General features: G+C 39.7%; 2 protein-coding genes across 2 annotated transcripts in view; one reads left to right on the top strand and one right to left on the bottom strand.

The window, feature by feature from the left end:
- The window catches only part of LOC109400406 (polypyrimidine tract-binding protein 2), a 1,522,650-nt gene that overhangs the window by 305,809 nt on the left and 1,190,357 nt on the right, over positions 1 to 26,484 (top strand). The window lies entirely within an intron of this gene.
- On the bottom strand, positions 462 to 5,819 carry LOC134291505 (uncharacterized). Its single transcript, XM_062859311.1, has one exon. The coding sequence runs from the start codon at positions 5,817 to 5,819 to the stop codon at positions 462 to 464; it is 5,358 nt and encodes a 1,785-aa protein (XP_062715295.1).

Raw genomic sequence — 26,484 nt, 5'->3', positions numbered from 1 at the left:
AACGATCAACGAAGAGCAATGAATCATTCGACACGAGGGGCAACGAGCAACGTGTAACGAGAGACAAGGATGAACAGTATAATGACGCAGAATAATGGTGAGCTGTTGTTTTTAATCATTGCCTAAAGTATACTTCTAATGTAGCGGACTGTACGAAACGGATTACCACCGGATAACCGACGAAAACTCCAAGCGAAAATTCGGACGATAAATTTTGGAAAAACGAGGATTTTCAATTCATCTTTATTTTTACACTTTTATAACAACGAAACTTGTCCGCGCGGCGGTACGAATATAACTGATTTGCTTTTTCCTCTCTCTTTCGGTTGTGCCGTTGCACGTCACGCTCTCCACATTCGATCCATTCCGTTGATCCATTCGATGCATCGTCGAATCGTCTGTGTAGACCAATCGCAGCAGTCGGGGGGTTGTCTTGTTTTGAATTTTCATTCGAGGTGCTGTCACACGGAAGCTCGAACATCTTCCGCCGGAGAAGAAGGGGAGTTGTCCAGAATAGGCAGCGGAGCAAGCTTACTGATGGGCCGTTTCAACACGCCGGTTGCAGTTCGCAGCTCTACCACCCGCACGATGCCATCCTTTCCCGGGAATAGTGTTTCAATTTTTCCCATCTTCCAACATTGTGCAGGTAAGTTGTCCTCCTTTATCAAAACAATCATGCCGGGTTTAACGTTGTCGTTCTTCGTTCTCCATTTGCTTCTTGCTTGTAGTTCCATCAGGTACTCGCCAGACCATCTCTTCCAAAATCCATTCCGGAGATGCTGCACGTATTGCCATCGTGACAATCTGTTAACCGGAATCCCATCGTATGTCGGCTCAGGTATCGCTGTCAGTGGGCGATCTATCATCATGTGTCCAGGAGTCAAGGGTTCAGGATCATTTGGGTTATCCGATGGAGCATACAGCGGCCGGGAATTGAGAACCGCTTCAATCTGGCACAGAAGCGTGCCGAACTCCATCATCGTGAGAAGAGCTGATTGCGATACCTTTTTAAGGATGGTTTTGGCGCTTTTCACGCCAGCCTCCCATAAACCACCCATATGAGGCGCGTTCGGAGGGATCGTTTTCCAACAAATCTGCCTGGGTTGGCAGAATTCAAAAATTTGACGTGCGGTTTGCTGCTGCTTAAACAACTGGTACAGTTCGTGCAACTCCCTCTTTGCGCCGATAAAGTTAGTACCATTGTCGGTCCAAATGATTCCGGGTATGCCGCGACGCGACACAAATCGCTGGAGTGCCGCAACGAAGGCCTCGGTGGAAAGATTTTCTACGGCCTCCAAATGGATTCCCTTGGTAACCATACAAATGAATAAGCAAATATAACCCTTTACAGGAGCCATCTTTCGCCCGCACTGCTTAATCATTATAGGTCCAGCGAAATCAATACCGACCCTCTGGAACGCAAGTGCCTTGTCACATCGACTGGCTGGCAGATCACCCATAAATTGTTCAAGAGTATGCGGTCTCATTCGAAAACATTGGACACATGTACGGGTAACTTTTCGAACTTCAGAGCGGGCATTGGTGATCCAAAACTGTCTACGAAGTGCTGCTAGTACTCCCAAAGGACCGGTATGAAGATTCTCATGGTGAATTGCCCGAATCAACGATTTTACAACAACATTGTGACTCGGCAGTACCAGCTGGTGTTGGACATCGAATGGTAGTTTGGAATTTCCCATGCGACCTCCTACTCTCAGTAGACCATCGTTGTCGACAAAAGGACTCAGTGGATTCAACTTCTTACTTGACTCACCTGACTGGATCAAGGCTATCTCTTCAGCCAGGTGTCGATTTTGCTGAACCTTCACAATTACCTTCAACGAATCTCTTAGTTCTGCAACCGTCGGGAACAGCTTGAGGGTACGGTCTTCCTTCTGTTTTTGCTTCGAGTTCTTAGCGAATCGCAACACATACGCCAAGACCCGTTGCAATTTTCGGAAGGATTCAAACCGCTGGAAGACAGGTAACTCGTCGAACCGGTCCACTGCGTTGACTACAGCTGCACACTTTAGTTCAGGGAGATCTTCATCCGGAATCGGTACCGGATTCTTGTTCGCATAGTCTTCACACTTCAAAAACTTCGGTCCAGTCCACCACAGTTCACTTTTTGCCAAGGTGGTAGCCGATTGGCCACGTGACACAATGTCAGCGGGGTTTTCACTAGTGTTCACGTACTTCCAAGTAAATTGTTCACCAGTTGCATTGATTTCACAAACTCTGTTCTTCACAAAGACCTCCAACAGTTCTGGATTCTTCTTAAGCCAAGCTAAGACCACCTGGCTATCTGACCACAACACGACATTCTCAAACTTCAACTGGACTGCTCCTAGTACCTTCTTCACCAGTCGATGTAATAGCAACGCTCCCAACAACTCCTTTCGTGGGATCGTTGTAACGGCTTTTGGAACAAGCCTTGACTTCGCACATAACAGTCTCACTTCAGCTGGTTGCCCAGGTACAATCGACCGCACGTAGATGCAGGCCCCATATGCATCACGTGATGCATCTGCAAATCCATGGAGTTCACTGTGGACAGCGTTTGACGCTACCACATGACGCGGAACTCGAATTTGATTCACTTCACTTACTGATTCCAAGAACTTTTTCCATTGTTGCTCTAGTTTTCCGCCGATGACGTCATCCCACCCAACATCTTCCTTCCACACATCCTTCATTAGCAACTTGCCGATCAGAATAACAGGTGCCACAATTCCCAAGGGATCAAACATTCTGGAGATGACCGACAGTACTTGTCTCTTTGTTGGGGTTTGAACATCGAACGACGGTGGGGATGCAAGCAACAGATAGTCCATTTTGGGCTCCCACATAAGGCCCAATGTTTTCACTATATCACTTATTCCATCTTCTTCAATGCTCACTAATTCTTCCTTATCTTCTTCAGGTATGGTTTCCAGCAATGATGATTCATTGGACGCCCACTTATGCAAGTGCAGGCCTCCACTTTCAAGCAACTCAACCAGCTGCCGTTGAAGTTCCGCTGCTTCACGAATGTCGTTGCTTCCAAAAAGCGCATTGTCAACGTAGAAATCGTTGTCCACGATCTTGGCAGCCTCTGGATACTTTCCTCTTTCGTCGTCCGCCAATTGCTTGAGTGCCCTTGTGGCGAGAAATGGAGCCGATGCGGTGCCATAGGTGACCGTGGTGAGCTCCAGCACCTTCAACGGTCCATGTCGATCCTTCCTCCAAAAGACGCGGTGCAAGGGACTGTGCGACTCATCCAAAAGCGTTTGGCGGTACATTTTTTGAACGTCTGCCGTCAAGGCATAACGTGGTATACGGAACCGCAGGGCAATGGAGTTCAAGTCATTTTGTGGGATGGAACCTACCTTTTGAACATCGTTGAGTGAATATCCGGATGTGCTGGCTGAGGCATCAAACACTACCCTACATTTTGTAGTAGTATTTGTGGGTCGAAGCACGGCGTGGTGAGGTAAATAACACTTCAACAATCCATCCGCATCCTTTGCCTCATCAATCACTTTGCAATGTCCCAAGGCTTGGTATTCTTCCATGAAGTCAACATACTGTCGTTTTACATCAGTTTGCTGATCAAATTTTCGTTCCAGAATATGAAACCGACGCAAGGCCAACGATCGACAGTCATCAAGCCTATCCACACAGTCTCGAAGGGGAACTTGAACTACATACCTGCCAGAAGAACTCCGCCAATGTGTTGCTTTGAAGTGCGCTTCGCATTCTTCTTCTTCGCTGCTTTTTTCCAAGTCTTCCTGTACTCCTTCAAATTCCCAGAAACGTTGGACGGATTTGCTCAAGTCATCCAAGGTGATGGCGTGTGCGTGCATTATGATGCTTGAATCCAACGGCTCGCTGCACATGCCACCCACAACCCAGCCCAGTTGAGTTTCGCGCAACACAGGGAGATCATCTGCTATGGAATACTCTCCTGGTAGCAGCAGCCGCAAAAACCATTGGTTTCCCAGCAGCATATCTATCCTTCCAGGCTTGAAGAAATCAGGATCAGCCAAACGTACTCCTACAGGAATCTCCCAATTCTTCACAGAAACATTCGACGTAGGCAGAACAGACGTAACAGCATCGGTCACCAAGCACTGAACGTTTGCGTGAAACTTGGAATGCTGGGAACGGATCTCGACCACGGTGCTTTTCGAAACGCGACTTCTAGTGTTGTTCACACCAGTCACCGTAATCGATGATGGACTCTGCTGCAAGCCAAGAAGTTCAGCAGTAGAGCGTGTTATTAGATTTGCCTGGGATCCTGAGTCCAATAAAACACGACATGGGTGGGGCTTGTTGTTCTTGTCCATGACATTCACAACCGCTGTAAGAAGCAACACTTGCTGCAATGCTACTTCTTCCTTAGAGCATGTCGCACTCGTCAGCTGGACCTGCTCAGCGCTTCGCTCCGGGACCTGTGACTCTTCCTGCTTGCTGGTGGTGTCCTTGCTTTCGGTGACTATCTTCGCTCGTTCCTCCGCATGAAGAAGGGTATGATGACGCCGTTTACATTTGTTGCACGTTTTCTCAGACGGACAGTCCTTTCCGCGATGCCCTCGTTTCAGGCAATTGAAGCAGACATTGCGTTCGCGAACCTTAGCCAGTCGTTCTTGGACGTTGAGAGATTTGAAATCAGGACAAGAGAAGTTCAAATGGTTCTTGCCACAGAAATCGCATTTTGCTTCATTTCCAGACGTGATAGCAGCATTGACCTTCTGGGTGGACGACTTGTGTAGTTTCGGCTGAGGTTGCTTGTGGCTGGTAGTCTCGCATCGCTCCATAATAAAGCACTCCTCCTTTAGATACGTTATCATGTTATCGTAGGTCGGTAGCTCGCCGTGCTTTATGGTTGACTCCCATCTTCGGCGAGTGTCCTTGTCCAATGCTGCAGTTAGTAGATGCACCAAGAACAAATCCGATACTCCCAAAAAGTCTTGATTGAGAAACTTCAAACTTTCCACATGCCTTGTGCAATCGTCCACTAGGTTACGCAGCTCGGTATGGCATTCCTTGGTCATCCTTTTCAAGGATAGGAGGCTATCGATATGTTTCCCGATCGTGTGGCGCTTGTTTTCGTATCTTTCTTCTAGAATTACCCAAGCATGGGCATAGTTCCCATCGTTGATGGTTTTCGCATCTATCAAACCAGCCGCAGATCCCACTAAAGCTTTGTCTAAATGATAAAGCTTTACTGCGGGAGGATCCGGTGATTTGTCAACCAAATCTTTGAACATGGCCTTAAATTTAGGCCAGTTCTCATATTGGCCATCGAAAGTTGGGACTGGCATCCGAAGAGGCTGGTGCACTACCACCGGAGGTTGTTGATAGGCACCCACATTCTGCTGGTTTGGGATCGCATCATTATTCCGCAGAAGGTCTTGCTGCTGTTCCTCAAGTATCAATGACACTTGGTCGTACAGCTCCTCAAACTCAGCGTAGTTCACGTCTTGGGCATTCTGTTGTTCCTCAGTGAGCTGCTCAAGGATCTTCACATGGAGTTCGTTGTACTCTGTGTACGCACTTTCGACTTTACGCTGGTGGACTTTGATCTGGGCCTCTGTCAGCACTGGCGGTTCTTCATCTTCGGGATTCAGGATGTTGAGGACTTTGGTGACCTTACCTTTTGCAAGGCCTCGGCGATGGACAAGCGTCTTAACCTTCTCCATTTCCTGTAGTTGCAGCCTATTCTTCTTCTTTTCCTTCTTGACCTTGGGGGTGGATGTTTCCGGATTCAACTGCCCAAGTGCAGCATTTCCAGAACTGCTTGCAGGATTTGCCGAAGTATCCTTAGTATTCGGCATCTAAACACTTAAATTGGATGAACGCAACCAAGTTTGCAATCATTTCACAAATTAAGCACTTAATTTTTCGTGACCACTCTTCTTTTCTTCTTATTACACTAATGGCCACGGTTCCACATTGATTTTAACCAACAACTTCAAGATGGCGTCTTCACTACCAGGACCTCGCTTATTCCAAAATGGCTTCGAGCGTGGCTCCGAGCCATACGCTCTTCTCTTCGCACATTTGCAACGCAATTTTCTCGTTTCGCGATTTATCCGACGGAACTCAAGCTTCACTTTATTATTCGGCTCGGTTGGACCAATTTTATGTAGCGGACTGTACGAAACGGATTACCACCGGATAACCGACGAAAACTCCAAGCGAAAATTCGGACGATAAATTTTGGAAAAACGAGGATTTTCAATTCATCTTTATTTTTACACTTTTATAACAACGAAACTTGTCCGCGCGGCGGTACGAATATAACTGATTTGCTTTTTCCTCTCTCTTTCGGTTGTGCCGTTGCACGTCACGCTCTCCACATTCGATCCATTCCGTTGATCCATTCGATGCATCGTCGAATCGTCTGTGTAGACCAATCGCAGCAGTCGGGGGGTTGTCTTGTTTTGAATTTTCATTCGAGGTGCTGTCACACGGAAGCTCGAACATCTAATATAAATTAACAATTACCAGAAAAGTTATACTATTAACGATGATGAAATTATAAAATACTACGCATTATTAAAAGCCTTAGATAAGAACATTAGGAAATCAATCAATAATAAAAATACAACCTCCACTTTGGAGAGACATTTGAAAGAGGTAAACTTTTTAACACAGCAGTTGGAAATAGGCATTAAAAGTGCAAACAACTTATCGGATACCAACTTTACAGAAATAGTCAAAGCTATCGAAAAATCTAAGTTAGAACTCTCAAGCATCCTAATCAGTAAATTGAAAATGGCTACAGAAACAGAATCAACAACATCGTCCTTTGATATTAGAACCGCTACCGCAATAGTTTCAATTTATGATGGTGTAAGTGATGGATTACAAACATTCATCGACGCTTGTAATTTAACCCTAAAAGGGATACCTTCATATCCTCAGTTTCGTTACCTCGCTGAGTGTGTTCCATCAAAGACGAGCTCTGAAAGGCGCCTGGGGTCCAATGGTTCGTGTACTGTTGGGAGGTGTAAACTTGTTACATGGTGGCTCCAGAGAGGAAGCTACATAGTTTGCGCGCGGGTTGTAGTGTAGTAAGAATATTTGCATATTACATTGTTGCGTGCACAACATTCTCAATCGAATAGTGTACTTTCTCAATGCGTAAGCGTGATAAACACTTTCCATAAGTAAAACATATTACATGGCTACCTAAGGCACGTTATGCCTTCTCCGCGAGTGAACAATTAAGTCAACTACAAGTTAGCACCAAACCACGGAAATAGTATGTGGGTCAAACGATACATGTCAGAAATACAGTATGTCGAGGATTGACTCACCTCCCCAAGTATCGTTTTAACTCTCAATTGGCCCCAGTTAACACTATTAATTTGACTTAGATTTTATGTTCTGAGTAGCATTCTGAGTACGATAGTATGTACAAGGAACTCATAAGGTTTTATTATAAGGCAATTCAGTTTATACCGAACCGCCATGGGCGGCGGCTACAGGCCGTTTAATCGTTGTAAATAGTAGTTAAATAAAGTGTAATTCCTTATGTTTTATTAACTAAAACCGCGAGTTAGTGTTTCCACGCCTGGATGAAAACGGGAAGGCCTCTTCCACACCCAGGAGGGCGCAGGGCTCCAAAAATGGAACTATACGGAGCCCCCCAGTACAACCCCTCAAACACCCTATTTCTGTTGGTGGTTGGCTAATCCACCGGCTCTGCGGATATCGAAGGAGGTCCAAGGCCAACTACCCAACAAATGGTCCTTCGAACCGGATCTTGGCCTATTGGATTTGGAATTGGCCAAGAATCAGCATACTGGAAGTGCAAGGAAAATTCGCCATCATCTCTCAATCAACAACGTAATGGCGAATCGGCGCAGTGGCCAACTGGTTGGCAATCGACAAATGGCATCGACGTATGCGGTACAGGAAACCACGTCAACTTCGCAGTATCATTCATCTAACAATGGCATTCGTTGGAACAATCCTCCACCCACAATCATCAAGGAATCTACCCAAACATTTGGAACACTTTACCTGGACTGCTGATTTGCAGCGGATTTTCCAAATCTCCATGATCGGCCTGAAGTCGCTCATAATTCAGCACTCCACGGCCGTGCTGTGCTCCTACAGGCGGTAACCCAATCTTCTCAACCATAGTGAGGAAATCGTACACGCAGCAAGGCCACTCAACTGAAGCACAAACAACACTAGGGCGTTCCAAACCAAACATTACTTCATCCAATCAATAATGGCACTACTATTCTTCTTCAACAACTACGTCAGCAGCAAGGGCTGCATTCGTTGCACCGGGCAGCATCACTGGAGAGTCGAGAGGCACTAGGGGTGTCTTTCGTTCAACCCAAACAGAATTCCAAGAGCAGTCAACTGGGACTGTGATTGCTCAACATTCACGGTACAAAAACACCAGCAGCAAGGGCTGCGGCTGTTGCACAGGGCAACAGTTTTTCATCTCCTTCCAAGTGACTAACTGGGTTAGGCACAGAGCACAGTCTCACGGTTCAACTAAAAGGCTTACACAACTCAATAGGATAATCAAAATTTGGATTGTACCGTATTTTATCACAATTTTCGTTTCTCTATTCGATCTTCAGTGTTCAGTGTTGGATCACTTTGTTTTGACTTGCTGCACAGTACGTAGGTAGACTGATGTTTGAAATTCTAATACATCTGTAGGTAGTCAGTACTGGATAACGATTTAGTGTGCACACAATAGGTTCTTGTAGTGTTCGCAGGGACGTTATACACGAGACATTAGTTCATTGTACCAACTACACTCACACATTCGGTATCAGACGGGTTAGAACATATGAATGAATTGGGTGAGCTTAGACTGGCACGTTTCATGTTCTGATAGGGCACCATAAGAAATGTTTGATTGAATTTAAAAATGTATGTAATTGTTAGGATTGTTCAGAAATTCCAGGAATTTCAGGGTGGGTGAGTATGTCGAGGATTGACTCACCTCCCCAAGTATCGTTTTAACTCTCAATTGGCCCCAGTTAACACTATTAATTTGACTTAGATTTTATGTTCTGAGTAGCATTCTGAGTACGATAGTATGTACAAGGAACTCATAAGGTTTTATTATAAGGCAATTCAGTTTATACCGAACCGCCATGGGCGGCGGCTACAGGCCGTTTAATCGTTGTAAATAGTAGTTAAATAAAGTGTAATTCCTTATGTTTTATTAACTAAAACCGCGAGTTAGTGTTTCCACGCCTGGATGAAAACGGGAAGGCCTCTTCCACACCCAGGAGGGCGCAGGGCTCCAAAAATGGAACTATACGGAGCCCCCCAGTACAACCCCTCAAACACCCTATTTCTGTTGGTGGTTGGCTAATCCACCGGCTCTGCGGATATCGAAGGAGGTCCAAGGCCAACTACCCAACAGTCTTCGACACATTAATGACTAATCCGATTCGCCTGGCTTCACTCTTTAGTCGGATGTACGTTTCCGCCATCGTCTCAAATTTACGAGCTATAATATCAATATCATCAGCGAAACCAAGCAACCAACCAACCCTCTAAAGCAATGTTGAACAGCAAGCACGAAAGACCATCACCTTCCCGTAACCCTCTGCGATATTCGAAGGGACTCGAGAGTTTCCCTGATACTTGTACTACGCACTCGATCCATCCTCGCGATGGTCAATCGTATCAGTTTACCCGGGAATCCGTATTCATGCATAGTCTGCAATAGCTGTTCTCGATCTATTGTATCATACGCTGATTTGAAATGGATGAACAAGTGATGTGTGGGCACGTTATATTCGCGGCATTTCTGCAACACCTGGCGGATGGCGAACATCTGGTCCGTTGTAGCGCGTTCTTGATCTGCACTCCATAATCCATGTACCGTTTGGCAACAATCGGTTCCTGGTAGGCCCTAATCCCGGACGTCACAATCCGCAGAATCAAATCCGAGAGGTGATCTATCAGGGGCCACGTTTTGGTTGTCATCGATACTTCATACTCAAAGTACAAGTCCTCCTTCATCAACCGGTAGAGGTGCACATTTTGAGCCGTGATGAATGTCCCGATCATGTAGTGACCGTAGTTCAGCTTGCTGACTCCGAAGGAAACGTGGCCTAGAGATGTTTTTTCAGCAGTTCATCCAGAAATTTCACGAAAAAAAAACTGGAGGAGTTCTAGAATTTCTTAAGGAATCCCGCTTAAGGATTTTCTGAAACCATGAAAGAACTGTAGAGATTCCTAGAAGAAGTTTTAGAAAAAAATATGAAAGGACAAAAATTCCTGAAATAATCGTTGGGGGACCTGAAGGAATTCCCTGAGATATCTTTAACCTTTCAGGACGCGCGCCATCAAGCATCCGAAACTGCACCGCGGTCGGGCTGTATACGACGAGCGAGGTTTTTTGGTAGTTTTGTACTTTTTACAACAGCGCGCGTCCTCAAGGGTTAAAGGAATTCCTTAAAAAAATCATGATAAACTTCTGGAGGAATTCTGGAAATAATTCCAAGGAAATACTCTTGATGGAGTTTATGGAGAAATTTCTGAAGATATTTCTTAAGGAATTTCTGGAGGAGTTTCCTCCAAAAAGGACATTTTTGATGGATTTATGAAGAAATCCCTGGAGAAATTTCTGAAGTAATTCCTGAAAGAACTTGTGGAAATGCTTTGAAGAATTTCTTGTACAATTTCTCTAGATATGAGTGAAAATCCTGCTGAAATTTTTGAACACAAAAGCCCTGGTGTAATTCTTCAAGGAATCGCTATGAAAATGTCTGAAGATAAAGAATACTTTGAAGGAAACTCTAAAAAATGCCTGGAAGAATTGAAGAACCCTCTGGAGGCACTCCTAGAAATGTTCCTTGAACAAATTCCAAGGAATAAAGCTCTGTAAAAACTCTTGAAGAAAGATCTGAATAAATCCTAAAATGAATTTATGAAGCAGTTTTTGTATGAATACCTAAAGAAACTTCGGAGAAATCCCTCGAGGAACTGCTAGGAAAATAACTCGTGGAGGAATTTTGGAAGAAATGCCTAAGGGAATCTCTGGAGCAGTTCTTGATGATATCAATCCACATCCCAACCATCCCGACCCACCCGAATACCTGAAAGAATCTCTGGAGAAAAAAAATCTCCATAGAAAACTTCATACAGGAATCGCTGAAAGAATCTGTGAAGGGTCTCCTGCAGAAATCTCTTGAGAAAGTTCTGATGGAATTTCTAGGTGTAATCCTACAATGAACTGTAAAGAAATGTGTGCCGGAACTGCATTTTTGAGAAATCTCTGGAGGAATAACTGAAGCAATTCCTTGAGAAACCCCTTGAGGAATTCCAACAAGAATTAATCGAAATAATCCTGGAGAAATTCCTAAGAAAAATTGCTGGAGGATACTTTAATAGAATCCCTGAAAGAATTCCTTTAGAAATTTCTGAAGTAATACATGTACTAATTTCTGAAGCAATCTTTGAAAGAATTTCTTAAAAATTCCGGGAGGAATTCTTGGAGGAATAGGGTAAAAAATATAATTTTGACAATGGACATGTATGTAATTTGGACAGGCACTGTGCTTTATGTCTTGTTCCGAAGAACTAAAAAGAACACATTCTTCTAAATATCGACAATTGGATCAATCAGATCCTTTCTATTGATTTAAGTTGAAAACACGATTAAAAATTAAGAATTTACCTTAAAATCTTCCCAACCTTTTTGAGGTGGCGACCCTTTAAGAATTGTCAAAACATCTGCGGCCCAATCAAATTTTTTTGAAGAAAAACAATATGATTTAAATGAACGAAAGCGAGTTTTTTTTCGTACAGTGACGTAGCCAGAAATTGAGGGAATTTGGCTTTTGGGGATGGCGGTATACAAAATTAAAAATTGGTATAATTTTCACAAAATAGAATAAAAATTTAACAGTTTTTTGGTAACATCGCGGCCCCCCTAGACTGGCTTCACGGCTCCCAAGGGGGCCGCGGACCACCGGTTGGGAACCCGTGAACTAGATGATCAACTTACAGTACAAATTTATGATTTTTTGATGCACTTAATGAAAAGTTTCAAATAGCTTTTTTTTTAATGAGAGAATGTTGTAGCCAGCCCGGGCGATCCGTCTCAAAACACGTGGCTTAAGCGCCACTCCACAAGGGAGACCACATGCCCAATTTTAATTGCCCGGTTGAGACTCTCCTGAGGGCGAGTCCATAGATTCTCCTCGAAAGGAATTTTACAGATCGTTGGCTGGCTTACGAACCAAACGTCCGAACGGGTTCACCCTATTATCACAACGAAATTCTCTACTCCCAAAGACACTCAGAGATTCCGGTAAGAGATCCACTCATTCTCCCAAACGATGCACACCCTAAAATGAAAGTACACAGCGAATGAGTAACTTACGAAAAGACAAAGGATTGTTCACTCATATTTGCGTATGACTGGATCAGCACAAAAAATGTGCTGATCCGGTGTTACACAAATTTGCGTGAATTTTCACACAAGTTTGCATGAAATCTTTTGTCTTTTCGATCGCTGCGTGAAAGTTACTCCTTGCTCTGTGTACATCGATCTTTCCGTGCAACATACTGAGTCACTCGTTATTTCTCATCACGGGCAGACTCTCCGATCGTCGCGCAACAAATCAACACATAGGTAAGAGATGGACTGACTGCCCATTAATCAAACCCCAACTGGGTGGAGGACGGGAACCGATACTTATCGCGAAGTGACGTGCAACACATGAAATTAACTAAACACCAGGGAGCTTACACAACACTAACATTTATTTCTGAAAGACGGAAACGGAATTCATGGAAGTTTTAGTTATAATTTTATTAACATCTAACAAACATTTCCCTTCGATTGTGTGTGTATTGGGTTTGGCTAGCTACTCCCTATCTTGTGTGCATTCTCTTGCCCTGTCTGTCGACTCTCACTCTGTGCTCATGTGCTTTGCGTTATCTCGCGTGACGTCACGGCTTTAGCAGCGCAGATGCGTATTAGTCTGCGCTCCTGGTTCTACGGGGATCGACACGGCGGTAGTTTGTCACGCACGTGTTCACGATCCAAGGTTTCGTGTTCGCTCTAGATGCGCATTTTTCTCAGTCTTTGGACTGGCAACAAAAAACTCCGAGGCGCCCTCATCGGACGCCCCACTTCACTCCAAAAAAGATTGTCTGGTATGACTCACCGGTTTCGTTGGTCTACTCTACCGCAGTCGATGACCTATGGCTGGGTCTACGATCTCGTCCACCGAGTTCGTTCAAGATGGACGAACAGCGACTGAATCGTCAATGCTGACAATGGATGTCCTAGGATGGCGGTGGATGCATTCACGAGGTCCCCTGAACCTCGCTCGGCCGATATGTTGACGAATCGGGTGACTTCCAGCTGGTTGACGGTCGCTGGGCACGTTTTCGTCCGTTGAGGGGCAGGTTTTGGGCGCTTGGGTGCGAGATGAATCTGCTGCGAATAAACAGCCTAGGGGGCATCCATTAAGTACGTCACGCTAAAATTGGGAATTTTCGACCCCCCCTCCCCCCTTCGTACGGGTTTTTCCTATGCCAAGTACATTGCTTGTCACACTTTCGCAAACCCCCCCCCCCCCCCCTAGGACCGTGACGTACTTTATGGATGCCCCCCTAGCGGCTAAATCGAACACTAAGCACAGGCACTAAACGCACATGAAAAGCACAATTGAAGAATTCCACGGGGTCATGTCAGTCGATCCTGAGCGACCATTTCAAAAACATCTAAAACTTTGCACAGTTTTTCAATTTCATCTAAATCGCCATTTTTCGATGATAAACCTTCATATTCTCTCACGACTAACTTTTCAAAAGGGTGTATGCGAAAATAGTTCAAAAATATTCTAAAAGCTGTACAGCAAAAACGGATTGTTCGATTGTTATGAATTTTTCAGCAAAGTTAGATAACTAAATGATGATTCCTTAGAAAATATACACCGTAAAAAATTTCTTTTTTTACTTTAAAAAAAATATGATTTTTGTCACAAAAACTCAAATATCTCAAAACCCTATCTTTTTACCAACGTCATTTTTATAGGGGAAATGGCCTATTATATCAGCTATCTATCATAAAATTTTGGTGATGGTAAACTGATAAACAAAAAAGTTATGACATTTCAAACATTTCACAATTTTTACATTTAGTAACAAACAAAAATTTTTTTTCTGTGTAAATCATTTCAAGAATTATATTTTGATGCTGATTTTATTGTAAAAGCTACCGCCTGAATTAAACAAGTTGTTTTCATGATATTTTTGTTTGATTATTCATAATTACTATTGTATCTATTTGAAACATAAACGCGATACAGTGTTGTGATCAAAAATATTGAGTGTCATACTTTTTATTGTACGTGACTGGTGGAAAAATCCCTTGATTTGGAAAGCTGTTGATTATAAGAAAAATGGAATTAAACTTATTTTTAAGACAAAAGCTGTATAATAAAAGTTTTATATACGCGTATACGTCTAGTTTATCTGCAAAAAAATACCTCTTAGAGAACATACTTTATGATCGGAAGAACGCGAGTAACTTCAACAACAACAAATGCGAGGTACATATACTTACATACATATACAACAACAAATGAGAGGTACATACCACAGACAAACAGACGAAACGCCTAGAACAATTTTCGTGAAAATCCATCGCCCAGTTCACACTACCACCTGGTGGAAATGTTTCACGAAACACTGCGTTGTGCAATATCGTCATCAGAAGGCGCTAGTGTGAAACGTCAAACTCAAAGAAAAACGATGGGCGCTCTTCTGGTTATGAAAGCCACAACCAAGATTCAAAATGATCGTTAAAGGCGTGATCAATGAAAATTTCGTCAGTGTTACGTTTGTTTGTCTGTATACATACCATGAAAATGCTCAAGAAAAAGCAAAAAAAATACTACCGCTATGAATATTAAAGATTTTTTCAAGGTTGCGACCATTCATTTGCAAAGATTTACATTCATTTGCTATTATCTCAGTTCAGAAGCATGCTATCGAAAAACAATATGTGAAGGAATTTAACCTTGTAGTTTTTTTTTTTTTTTTTTTTTTTTTTTTTTTTTTTTTTTTTTTTTTTTTTTTTTTTTTTTTTTTTTTTTTTTTTTTTATTCTTAATCGCTTAACCTAAATTACAGCTCAATTGTCCACTAGGTCACTACGTGAGCGATTTCAATTGACAGCTGCACTTACATTTTTTGTACAGCGCCTAGATGTATATTCTATTCTACTTTATCGAACTTTGCCTTTCTGCTGCTTTCACATTTCTACTCTATACATGGTAGAAGGACGAGCACAAGGATGATGGATGGCCGTTGTTCTTTTCCAGTCCGATTGGGGGTCCAATTATGAGTAGCAGTTCGCCGATGTCCAGGTATCCGGGTCCGTTTGAGCCACGGGGCTCAGAAGAGGGTCAGTGCCAGCCGCTCTTGGGGGAAGAGCCACTGACGAAAAATTGCAAGTGCCGGGGCTGGGAATCAAACCCATGACCATCCGCATATGAAGCGAACGTGTGACCAACTACGCCACGGGCCCCGACCACCTTGTAGTTTTATCTGAAAGATTTACATTCATTCATTTACATTCTATTATCTCAGTTCAGAAGCATGCTATCGAAAAACAATATATGAAGGAATTTAACCTTGTAGTTTTATCTGAAAGTTTACCTAATAACATTGGGGTCGCAAACGTATACCAAAGTCGTGAGCGAGCTTTGAAAGCAACTCTCCACGCGGTGAATGTAAATTTCATTCACGCTGTGGAAAGTTGCCTTCACAGCTCGCTCACGACTTTGGAATGCGTGTGTGACCCCAATATTATTCGGCAAACTTTCAGATAAAACTACAAGGTTAAATTCATCCATACATTGTTTTTCGATAGCATGCTTCTGAACTGAGATAATAGCAAATGAATGTAAATCTTTGCAAATGAATGGTTGCAACCTTGGATTTTATAGTAAATTTTTTCTTCAGCCAAGCAAACAACACCATTCTAGTCAGTTAAAACTAATAAGTGATTTTGTTTATTATAATCTAACGAACAACATGAACAGTCGCTTTCACCTCAACGCTCTCTTGTAGACCGTTTGATGAAAAAAAAAATGTTCAAAAGAGTTACGAAATCTCACCGAAAGCACCATAGATAAACTGAAAGAGACTGGTTATGCCCAAATGTCCACATGGAATACAAATTTACGCATTCGCACGTCCTGCCGTCTTGACTTTGACAAACGAGCCAACTGTATATCATCGGTAAAGCAGAGCACAGGAAGTTCGAAAACGACAACAACTGAGAAATTGCCAGAAGTGCTAAAAAAAAAAAAAGAAGTGCTAAGTGCAGAGACTCATGCCACCGTACCATCAGCGACATCTGTTTAAACAATTTAATCACGCCCCTTTTCAAAAATGCTTTGAAATATTCTTCAACATCTATACCTATTTCAATATTTTTAACGTTGCAAAACACGCTTTCAACATTCATTTTGAAGAAGAGGGAAAACACTTGTCCTCAAATGTAACAGCAAATTAATGAATAAACGACTAATGCGCGGAGGGCGTGATAAAATCGGAACATTACTGTATATATAATATACATAACACATAATAAAAACAGCTTGTTTTACTCACGCAAGGCCATTAACAATAAAATGAGCATCAAACTGCGATTTCCAGCCGAAATAATTTACACTAAAAAAAATTATTACTAAATGTGAAAATTGTGAAATGTTTGATTGGTCATAACTTTTTTGTTTATTAGTTTATCATCACCAAATTTTTATGGTAGATTGCTAATACAATGGACCGTTTTCCCTAAAAAATTACGTTGGTAAAAAGATAGGGTTTTGAGATATTTGAGTTTTTGTGACAAAAATGATATTTTTTAATGTTAAAAAAGATTTTTTTTTCACAGTGTATATTTTCATAGGAATCACCATTTAGTTATCTAACTTTGCTGAACAATAAAATTAGCATCAAACTGCGATTTTTGACCGAAATAATTTACACAGAAAAAAAATATTTACCAAATGTGAAAATTGTGAAATGTTTGAAATGTTATAACTTTTTTGATTATTACTTTACCATCACTAAATTTTTATGGTAGATTGCTAATACAATGGACCGTCTTCCCTAAAAAAAATACGTTGGTAAAAAGATAGGGTTTTGAGATATTTGAGTTTTTGTGCCAAAAAATATATTTTTTCATGTTAAAAAAGATTTTTTTTCACAGTGTATATTTTCTTAGGAATCACCATTTAGTTATCTAACTTTGCTGAAAAATTCATAGCAATCGAACGAACCATTTTGGCTGTGCAGATTTTTGAACATTTTTGAACCATTTTCACATACACCCTTTTGAAAAGTTAGTCGTGATTCAAAATAAAAATTTGATATCGAAAAATGGCGATTTAGATGGAACTGACAAACTGTGCAAACTTTCAGTTCAATAGAAAATTATGAATTAAAAAATTTCCTTAATTTTGATGCTGTTGCTTGGAATCGCTCAATTACCTTGCTATGTTTGGCTTCCTATCTATTTTCGCACACAATTTTCAAAACTACGCACACTTTCTAGGAACTGGGAATAAATTAGACATTTAATTATTTTACATGCTCATAACGTCACTAACTTTCATACTTTTTATGAAATCGAACAAAATTCTCAAACGCGCACACCTCTGATTAACTGAGAAGTCACGGACGAAATGGACGAATCTGTGGCTCCTCAGATTAAAGAACATGGACCTCGGACAAACCGGACTTTGTCATTTCCCGAACTCCCGTCGTGCACTTTGTGACTACAGAACCCCGAAGGATAACTCAGTACGAAGGTCGTGCCGCTGTCCTTTTCCAACCTTTCAATGAGACGGAGGAGCCCGCCCCGGGAAAGATTTTGCAAAGTGCTCGCAACTCATGATTGCATAAGCTAAGGGATGCTTCATATTTGAACTTCTTTTCGTTCATTATTCTGATTGACCTTTCCAATCTTATTGAGACATATATTTGGACTATATTAATGGAATTCATTCCGGTATATACATATAAACTATTTACAAAATTCCTGACTGCTACAATGTTGCCTGTCCAGATAATTTCATTTTTCGCTGTATACTTATGTACGTTTGCGAAGTACTGAGTAAAACTCGGTGAACTTAGCTATCAAATTATCTGAGAAACAATATAATTTTTACAGCTCATAAACATTTGATCATGCTACGCATAGTAAGTTCTGATTGATTGGATTTTGAACACATTTTGAACACAACAGTTTAAACTAGATTGCATACTTTTAGGCATTTATCGGTGTATGGGAGTTTCTGTTCCAATTCACAAAATTACTTTCAATTCGTAAAACACGCTTCGCTAAGAGATTCAGGGACGTTTTTGGATTTTACTATGCTTGATCTACCGAGAATAAGCGGCCATTCTTTGAAAAAATACTCAAAAAGCAGTTTTAGAGCAGATTGTTTAAAGGCGTTGATAAATGACAAAAAATATCAACAATTTTTTTTGTCTAAAGAGTTTCATATAAACTTGATTTGTATCAAAATACCTCTGAGATGGCTCTTCATATGTATTATTTTGAGCTACGTATGCTTTTTGCTTAACTGATTGACAAAATCTATGTTATAAGATTAGAAATACAATACCTCCCGCACAATCAACGTTTTCCACCTTATCAAAGATATCCTGTTTTACGGTAGCCAAATGTTAGATGCAAGTTACATGATTTCGGACATCGATTTGTTTTTAATGTTGAACTATCGGCGAAGTAATTGTTAACCAACTTAAAGAAATTTCCTAATTCACAACTGGAATTTTTCTTCTCTTATTATTCAAGTGAAATGGTATCAACAGTGCATTGAATAGTAAAAGAAATACAGTAGCATGATCGGTTTTATGATTTTGTGCAAAAAATCGTTTTTTATTACATTAAAACTAAAAAAAAATATTATATTGCAGAATATTAATACAGTTTTCACCCAAAATTTGCAAACTGAAGCGATAGTATAGAAAATAAAAATGAATTATGGCTCAATTAAGAATTGCATGTTTTCCTAAACTAAAAGAGCACTTTTCTCTAGATGATTTTACATGTTATGCCTATTCTCTGAATTGTTAACAAAGTCAGTGATACTTACAAACTTCAAAAACGACATGTGTAGAAACATGTTTGGTTTATTTTGCGCCTAAAACAGGACGAATTTACACCAATAGGACGCAATCAGTGAAGTACTAGATTGTTGTAATGAGCTTCATTTTTGTATGGTGAGAAAGTAAATTTTCAATTTCTGCAATGAAATTACGCAAAAAGTGTGGCTATCATGATTCCTTGCCAAATTTAATGCTGTTTGAGCAAAACTTTGGGTAACTGTGTTATTGTTTTCTCCATTTCTTGCAACAAAGTTTTATTCTAAATGCATTAAATTAGGCAAGAAATCAAAATATCCACACTTTTTGCATAATTTCGTAGCAGAAACGGAGATTTATCCTTCTAGGCATCAAAAAATCAGCTAAAATTCTAGTACTTCACTGAATGTGCCCTATTGTGAACTGTCGCCCAGAAAGGCTTTGGAAACATTCAGAAAATCGTAGACGTCACGACTGTCGTCTGTTCGTATACCCGAGGCAGAATCATTACGCAATTTCTTGGTTGATACTCAAAAAGGTGGTCGTCTGCAGCGGTATGTTTTGTTGAATCTTGAGTCAAATGGTTCCGAGCAGAGGGGAATATCAAACTAATAACTATCAAATCACATAATCTTTTTTTATATCTTGTTTTGTTATTATTAACTTATCAAGGCATTAGTTTTCCATAACATGTTTTGTTTGACAATCTTATTTTGTTTTGATCAAGCTATTGATATACACCATTAAAATAATATGTTAATCATATGTTTTGTTATGGAACAAATTTAGTTATTATTAAACTATTGAGAGTGTACAAATATTTAATAAACAATAGCACAACAATAACAACTTTTGAAATTGAAACTAGATCATTCGAGATTTTGTTCACAGCACATTGTTTACAACATACCGAGTGTATGATCTAATTAGTTCCTCTAATGAATTAACTACATCGGCTGTTTTCCTACTCTCCGCATCGACCAATGTGGCGCTAGCTTCTATGCGCGAAAAATCGCTAAAAGTAAATCGCAAAAATATTGTATGGCGAATAGCATCTAAAGGCAAATTTATCGAAGTGAAATACATTATTCGAAAAAATATTTGGTAGTGGTTGTGCACAATGGTGACAACTATTAAGCCTACCAAATATTTTTTCAGTAAAAGCTTTCTATTTCAAGTAATTCAAGTTTAGATGCTTTTCACCATACAAAATAAAATGGATTTACTCCTGCTGATCAACTGTGGGTGTGCGCCAAGCGGGTAGTCCATTGGGACGTATCAGACGTAACAATAATGATTCCAATCGTACACTAATTTAGCGGTCTATTTAGAAATTTGTTAGTTGGCCAACTGCCCCACCCGAGGCGCTCGTATCGTTTTTGTGGGTGGGGCACAGTGAGCAAGCCATGTTTTGTACATCTTGTATTATTATAAATTTTCGCATTTTGTATTTTACGTTGTATAACTTTCAATTGATTTTATATAATAACTAGCAATGATTATTGATATGCTCTAAACGCTTGTTTTATTATTCATACAGGTTATAGGGCCTTGTACCATTTGGACAGGTATACCTATTTTGGGCACTTGATGTCAATTTCAAACCAATTGATACTGTATGTATCTCATCGTGTGCCATTTAGGTAAAAAATTGATTTAGTTACAGCGACATAGGGGGCATCCATTAAGTACGTCACGCTAAAATTGGGAATTTTCGACCCCCCCTCCCCCCTTCGTACGGGTTTTTCCTATGCCAAGTACATTGCTTGTCACACTTTCGCAAACCCCCCCCCCCCCCCCTAGGACCGTGACGTACTTTATGGATGCCCCCATATGCCAAAATAGGTACATCTGCCCAAATGATACAAGACCCTAGCATTATTACTGATTTTGTTATTAGCTTAATATCATAACTAATTTTTCTTTTGGATTTTTATCAATAACTTTAAAATAACATTTGTTATTGAAATATTTCTCAAATTCATTGTTATTATGTTGTTATTGTAGGAATTTATAGTAGGCACTGCATTTGTTAGATTTGTATAGTAGGTTTTGATTTGAATAGGGTCATTCGATGTCAGTCATTAAATCTCGAGACGCCAAATAAAGCAGACGGATCTATTACAAGCTATATCATCTACAATTCAGAAGTGGGATCATGATCTTACGTGACTTCCCAACCCCAAGACGGCGAGCTGAACTAGGAAATTTTTCAACCGGAGAAGGCGTTTCGAATGAAACTGAAGTACGAACAACAAAGCAAGTCGAAGATATGGATGTTGGTGTAGAAGTAACCGGAACGCGTGCCGAAACCAATTCAACGGTTGTTGGTGGCCGCGGAGATGCTAAGGTTGCAGCTGGAGGTGATGAAAACCAGAATGATGTTGGAAGAAGCTACGGCGGAAGCCCATCATTGACGGTCACCCGGGTTGAGGAAAAGAGGTCGATAATAGCATGTTATGATATTGAGATCAAAATGTGATATTGGTTTGATTGATATAAGAGATAAAAGATCTCAAAATAATATCTAAAATTTACTCCTGGAACATCATCATCAGATCATATTTAGATCTTGTAAGATCTAACCAATAGCAGCAAGCTATTTGTTTGATCTTGAAATATCACATTTTGATATTGTTCAGATGTTCCAGGTACATTTTTCAGATATTATTTTCAGATCTTTTATCTCTTATATCAATCAAACCAATATCACGTTTTGATCGCCAGTACTTTACCTCTACCCGGGCAACGGGACGGGCGCTTGCAACGTTCAAATGTTTTTACATCCCGAGGATATCCGCAGTCTGATTCCCGAATTTGTTCCGGAGGAGATAACCGTAGAGAAGTGGCTGAAGAAAATCGACGGATTGAAGAATGTGTATGGATGGGACGAACGAGCGGTACTACATTATGCAACAATACGATTGGGTGCGGTACCGAGAATTTGGTTTGATGGTGTAGAAGAAGTTGTCGGCTGTTGGAATGATTTCAAGCAGAGAATTGTACGGGCGTTCCCATCAAGAATCGATGAAGTGGATGTCCACAGCTTTTTGACTAGAAGAAGGAAGCAATCAAACGAAACGTATGAGAAATTTGTGTATGACATTGTGGCCAAGGCAAGATTGGTGAACTTATCGGATGTGGCAATAATCAAGTACATCATCAATGGCATTTCAAACTCTCACTTGCGGTTAGCTTTGAGTACTGCTGGACATACATCCGTGGATTCATTATTGGAAGCAATATTAAGATATGAAAATCAGGCAAAAATGCAAGTAACGGAGCATGAAAATTTCTCAAAACCATTTCAAGATCATATTCAGTCAAATGTTGGAACTCGAAGCTGCTTCAATTGTGGAGATACGTGGACATATTGCAAGAATGTGCTTTCGAAAAGATGGACGAAGGTTTCAAAATGATGGTGATTTCCGGCAAAGATACAATGAAAGTTCAAAATCGGTTTATGCAAGAAACAATCAACAAATTTCTGGTTATCAAGGTGGTTATGGTGTAGGAAAATTTGGAGACCAACAACACGTGAAGGATGGAGAATACCGACGAAAGGACGTTACATGGAAAGGCTGGCAAACCCAATTTCGGCGGTGGAAGCAGATCCAGTACACAGAGGAGCAGAAGCAGTTAGTTTTGAGCGATCTCGAGGTAGTATAGAGTTTAGAGGTAGGACTGTTTTAGAAAAATCATTTTTTAAAATATTGGTTAGATTTTACAGTTTTTATCAAGAATGCATAACATTTTTTGACACTGGTAGTCCAATTTGCTTGATTAAAAGTAGTGTAGTTCCACACACCATAAAAATTTCCAAATTTACAGAGCAAAAGTTTTCAGGCCTTAATAGTTCTAGAATTGATATTTTAGGGAAGTTTGATACAGAAATTGTAATTAATAATTTCATTTATAAATTGCAGTTTAAAATTGTGAAGGATACAATCATGGAACCAATGTGCATTTTGGGAGAGGATTTTATCAGGCAGAATAACTTGTTGGCTGAATATGACGGTAACGCGATAGTTTTTGGAAAGAAGAATGAAGATGATCCGATCTTGGATACAATGCCTTTCAACATGGTTGGCAAATATGATGATTTTCGCCCGGATATTTATGATGTGGAGGTAAGCCTTAGCACTTTCTTGAATACTGATGTGGATCAACTAGATGTTGGTGATAAAAATATTCATTTCAAATATGTATCAGAAATCAAATCTCTTTTTAATGATGTATATGAAAACGGAGCTAGACCAACAAAACCAAAAAATTTGTACACCATGAAAATTGAAATACAGAATAATAAAACTTTTAATTTCCCTCCACGTCGTTTGTCGCATGCTCAAAAAATTGAAGTAGAATCACAAATCAATAAACTTTTACAAGAAGGTGTTATCCATGAAAGTAATTCACCGTACGCTAGTAGAATAGTATTAGTGAAAAACAAAGACAGCTCATGGAGAATGTGTGTAGAATACAGGGAATTAAACAAAATTACGATTAAGGACAGGTATCCACTTCCACACATTGACGATCATTTGGACAGTTTGAGAAATAAAAAATATTTCAGTACTTTGGATCTAAAAAGCGGATACCATCATCTTCTGATTGATGAAAGCTTTCAAAAATATACTGCATTCGTATTTGGGTCAATTTGAATATAAAAGAGTGCCATTTGGTTTAAGTAACGCGCCGTCTGCATTTATGCGTTTTATCAACACAATTTTCAAAGATTTAATTAGAAAGGGTGTATTAAGGATTTATATCGATGACATTATTTTAGCAACGGAAACAATAGAGGAACATTTAATAATTCTTAAACAGGTTTTTGAAATTTTGGTTGAGAATCATTTGCAATTACAATTAACTAAGTGCAAGTTTTTAAAATCTAAAGTAGAATATTTAGGATATAATGTTAATTCTGAAGGGATCAGTCCAAGTGAGAAGCATATAGAATGTATTAAAAAAATCCCGATTCCCAAGAATGTGCATGATGTACATAAATTTATTGGATTGGCTAGTTACCTCAGAAAATTTATCCACAACTTCTCCGTTATTTCCAAACCACTTTATGATTTAGTTAAAAAAGATAAAAATAAATTTAGATTCGGTGAAAGCGAAATGATTGCATTTGAAATTCTTCGTGAAAAGCTTACAGCAGAGCCAGTTTTGAAAATTTATTCTCCATTTGCTAGAACTGAACTTCACACAGATGCGAGTTCTCTTGGATTTGGAGGTGTCTTAATGCAGGAACAGTCAGATGGAGTTCTACATCCAGTTATGTATTATAGTAAAAGAACAGATTCTCACGAAACCAAATTACATTCATTTGAACTTGAAACTTTGGCAGTAGTAAACAGTATAAAAAGATTCCATATCTATTTGCAAGGTATAAAATTTACAATAGTCACAGACTGTATTGCATTGAAAGAAACGTTGAATAAAAAAGACATTAATGCAAAAATTGCTCGATGGGAACTTTTCCTTTCTGAATATGACTATGACATCATTCATCGTAGTTCTTCAAATATGAAGCATGTGGATGCATTGTCTCGTTTACCAATAATCAGTGCAATAGGAAATGAAAATAATAGTTTCGAACGAGCTTTATTGGCTAGTCAGATGTTAGATACCAAAGTTGAAGAAATAAGAGCTCAGTTAGAGAATAGAGAAGACAAGAATTTTGAACTGCGAGATGGAGTAGTGTATAAAAAATGTAAAGATAATAAGTTATTGTTTTATGTTCCACAAAACATGGTAAATCAAATTTTGAAAATGTATCATGACGATTTCGGACATTTTGGTGTAGAAAAAGTAAACGATTTAATTAATAAATCTTATTGGTTCCCAAACATGAAAGAACAAATAAAAAAGCACATACAAAATTGTTTGAAATGTATTGTTTACTCAAAGAAGAATTTTAAAAAAGATGGACATTTGAATATAATAGATAAGGGAAACAAACCGTTTCATACACTACATATTGATCATTATGGGCCAATAAGTCTAAGGAATTGTAAATACAAATACATCTTCGTTATTGTTGATGCCTTTACAAAATTTTTGAAACTTTATCCTTGTTAAACCACGAATACAAGTGAAGTGATCAAACACTTAAAGCATTACTATAATGCATATTCAGTACCTGATCAAATTATTTTAGATCGAGGAAGTTGCTTCACATCAAATAGTTTCAAAGAATTTAACAACCAACATGAAGTGAAACATATATTAATAGCTATTTATATTTATTTATATATTTAATGGCCGAGCTGTAGAAATTTATAGTAGGCACTGCATTTGTTAGATTTGTATAGTAGGTTTTGATTTGAATAGGGTCATTCGATGTCAGTCATTAAATCTCGAGACGCCAAATAAAGCAGACGGATCTATTACAAGCTATATCATCTACATTATCGAACTTACTAAACATGTTATTGAATTGGTCTTCCAGGAACATTTTTTTGTTATGATTTTTGTAATTTTGCCGCTTATGACAGCCAAGTTTATAACATAATTTGTTATGTTAATAACATGAAAATTTCTTATTTCATTACACAGTTATTTTGCCAAAATAACACATTTTCTTATGCTGTTGTTATTCTCTTCTGCTCGGGGTCCGTTTTTCGAAATGGTCATATTTTGCTTAGCGGGCCGATAAAGCTCCCAAGTTGTCCGATGATTAATTTATTGGAATCGTACCACAAATACAAGCTCCACATCGAGGTTCAGCTCATGATGTCATCGGACTCAATTGGAAAGCCTCTGCTGGATTACTCACAGTGAAATAAAATAATTGTAACTGGGATTAAGAAATCCATCAGAGAATTCAGTATATAACTTTTGTGCCATTTTTAGTATCGTTAAGAAAAGCAAATATCGATTATATGCGTTTTTGTGCAGATTACTCTGTTTTTTTTTGGTTCGATTGCCGCATCTATAAACCCGCTTATTGAAAATGCAGGCCATTTCTACTTCCTTTTCGTCCCAGTGCTCGTTTGTGAAATTTGTGGTGGACATAAGTGAACATCTTTTTATTACGTAACGCTAAATTCGACATTTTTGACCTCGGTGGTTGGTTCATTGGGATCTGGCGGCCTCCATAATGTGTGTTTGTATGATAACTCCAACTTTTTTGTATGGGTCGTAATGCTAGGCTGTGTTTCCTATTCCCCTGAAGCGTTACGTAATTTATTGAATTCCTATGTTTTGAAGCGTTACATTATTTGGGGACGGCGCATAATGAAAGTTGAAGACTTAAAACAGTTTTCATGCGCAATGGTGGGAAATTTCGACAGCGGGTTGCCCAAGGCTTTCCAAAGATCAAATGAAGTACTAATTTTGAAATCATATCAAAATG

Source organism: Aedes albopictus, chromosome 1 (genome assembly GCF_035046485.1).
Source record: "Aedes albopictus strain Foshan chromosome 1, AalbF5, whole genome shotgun sequence".
Lineage (NCBI taxonomy): Eukaryota > Metazoa > Arthropoda > Insecta > Diptera > Culicidae > Aedes > Aedes albopictus.
This window is presented reverse-complemented; position numbering and strand designations above follow the sequence as displayed.